Genomic DNA, 2,500 nt, shown 5'->3' on the forward strand with positions numbered 1-2,500 from the left:
CGCAAGACAATCACGTGCCTTGACTGGCACCCCACAAACGAAGACCTACTTGCCAGGTACAGAAGTTCATTTTCAAATATTACACCTCTTCTTTACTCATGATACTAAACAGAACCTAAGAGTTAGGCTTCAAAATATTTTTAAAGCTCTTTTTATGGTTTTCAGTGCTTCATTAGACCAGCGTGTGTGTGTATGGAGCGTCAGCAGTCAGAGCGTGCTTTGTACCATAAGCATCTGCAGAGTACCAACTGTGGTAGCATGGTGTGTTGGCCACAGGTTAGTGTTGGCTACAAAGGACAATCTAAATCCAGATGAGCTGATAGTAATGTTGAATTTATTATGAATAGTAGTAATGCAGTTCTTATGAATCTTGTAGTAATGGCTGAAGCTGAAACTGTAATAAAGAATTGCATTATTACTGTCATTCCTCATGTGGCAAAAAGTTAAATATATATTCAAATCTATGTAATGCACAGGGAAGTATGAAACTATTGATTTATATATATATATATATATATATATATATATATATATATATATATATATATATATATTTGATCATTTTATTTTATTTTTATTTTTATTCATATTTATGTTTATATATATACACATGTTCTTTTATCCTGGACCAGGAGAAAGTAAATGAGTATGAAAGGAAGACAGTTTTCTCACTTAAATGACCCGCTTCCAGAGACCTCCTCTCCTTCTCCACCCAAGTTGGACCTGTTCAGCTGTGGTCGTATGCAGATAACAGTGAGCCATACCAGTACTTTGAGGATTATGGTTACTCTAGCCTCATTGTTACATACCGCTGGCACCCCACTGTTCCTGGGAGGCTTGTAGTGGGCCATGATGATGGCAAAATTACAGTCTACAGGGAAGGTGAGCATAAAATTGTTGCTTTTACTTACAGATTGCAATGTATGAGAGTTGTAAAGCACAACAGAATGTGAAACTTCCGTTCGTATCTTGCAACAACACGATATTGCTGAGGTGAATTTGAAATACATTTTAGTTGACTGAGTTCAGTGTTGGAAATGAGTTATTTTTTAAAAGAAAGTGTTTATGATCTAAAATGTAAAAATAATGTGTAAATAGTGTTTCAGCATGCAACTCCCTTTTGTCAAGATACTATATTTGCAGACTATTTATTGATGTTGTCGTAATTTAAAAAAATATATGATTTTTTGTTCGAATAGATAGAAGAGACTTAATTCAAGACCATAGAAATAATTTTATAAAGGCTAAAAAAGTGTTGATAAATAAAGGAATATAAAAGTAGAATATCTTAAAATTATGTTTTGAAAAGCTGGGATGTACAAGACAACCATCCATGGATATCAAATGATACTTTTAAGCATTCATTAGTTTAGCATATAATTCTTAATATAAGAAAGGCTACGGCCGCAGAATTTCCTACAAGTTGAACAAGAATCTCAAAATTTCTGCTGCAGATGCTACTGTGTGGCATTGGGCTTCCACAATATTAGACACGGCAGACAACAGCATCAATAATAACTCATGTTGCAATTTTTTCTATTCAGGTAAATTATAAATTGACAAATAGAAATTGCCATTGATGCTCTTTGTGTGACCTTTTTCTCTTTCTTTATTTTGTGATTATATCCATATTCATTGACCTTGTTATGTATTCTTTCCATTTATTGTATGATTTTCTGATTTATGTTGTTTAGTTTATTATGTTTTATGTATGGCACAGTGATATCACCCTAACTTTTAAGCTAAGATTAAGGTGGCGGCAGAATTTGTGTTGCTTCAGAACTTCATGATTGCATTGAGAATTACCATTAAGAATTACCAGAATTTACAAGCTTCTTGAATGTCACAAATAATGGCACAGAGTATGAACCCCCATTTATTCATATGTTATTGTTTTTGTCTTGTAGGAAATTCAGTTTTAGTGAATGAAGGAATGAGAAAGTCAGAGGAAAGTCAAGGGAAAAATGTAAAATGAGAGATAGATAATAGTAGTCATAATCATTATTAATATTCTTATTGTCACTTTTTCTGAAGAACAGATGAATAAATATGATGTAAAAGATCATTTGTTGGAAGACATTAAGCAACTATAAATTCAGAAAAGGATGATATAGAAAAGAAAACAAAAATCTTTAATTAGCCGAGCATTGAACAAGATCACTACTATTGCTGCTGCTACTGCCCTACTACTGTTACTACTACTACTACTACTACTACTACTACTTCTACTACTACTACTACTACTACTACTACTACTACTACTACTACTACTATTACTGCTACTGCTACTACTCCACTATGACTACTGTGTCTACTGCTACTACTACTACTACTACTACTACTACTACTACTACTACTACTACTACTACTACTACTATGTCTACTGCTACAGCAATGACTACTACTACAACTACTACTATGTTTACTACTACTATGTCTACTGCTACAGCAATGACTACTACTACAACTACTACTATGTTTACTACTTACTACTACTACT

At 33.1% G+C, this 2,500-nt stretch overlaps 1 protein-coding gene across 1 annotated transcript in view; it reads left to right on the forward strand.

The window, feature by feature from the left end:
* LOC125033610 (WD repeat-containing protein 17-like) overlaps positions 1-2,500 on the forward strand; it is a 30,125-nt gene that overhangs the window by 4,848 nt on the left and 22,777 nt on the right. The window contains exons 5-8 of the mRNA XM_047625268.1: positions 1-56; positions 166-276; positions 692-882; positions 1,455-1,544. The exon at positions 1-56 is cut by the window's left edge and continues 51 nt beyond it. Coding sequence (XP_047481224.1) covers positions 1-56; positions 166-276; positions 692-882; positions 1,455-1,544 — 448 coding nt within the window. The remainder of the gene's footprint in view (positions 57-165; positions 277-691; positions 883-1,454; positions 1,545-2,500) is intronic.

The sequence above is a fragment of the Penaeus chinensis genome, chromosome 16, assembly GCF_019202785.1.
Source record: "Penaeus chinensis breed Huanghai No. 1 chromosome 16, ASM1920278v2, whole genome shotgun sequence".
NCBI lineage: Eukaryota > Metazoa > Arthropoda > Malacostraca > Decapoda > Penaeidae > Penaeus > Penaeus chinensis.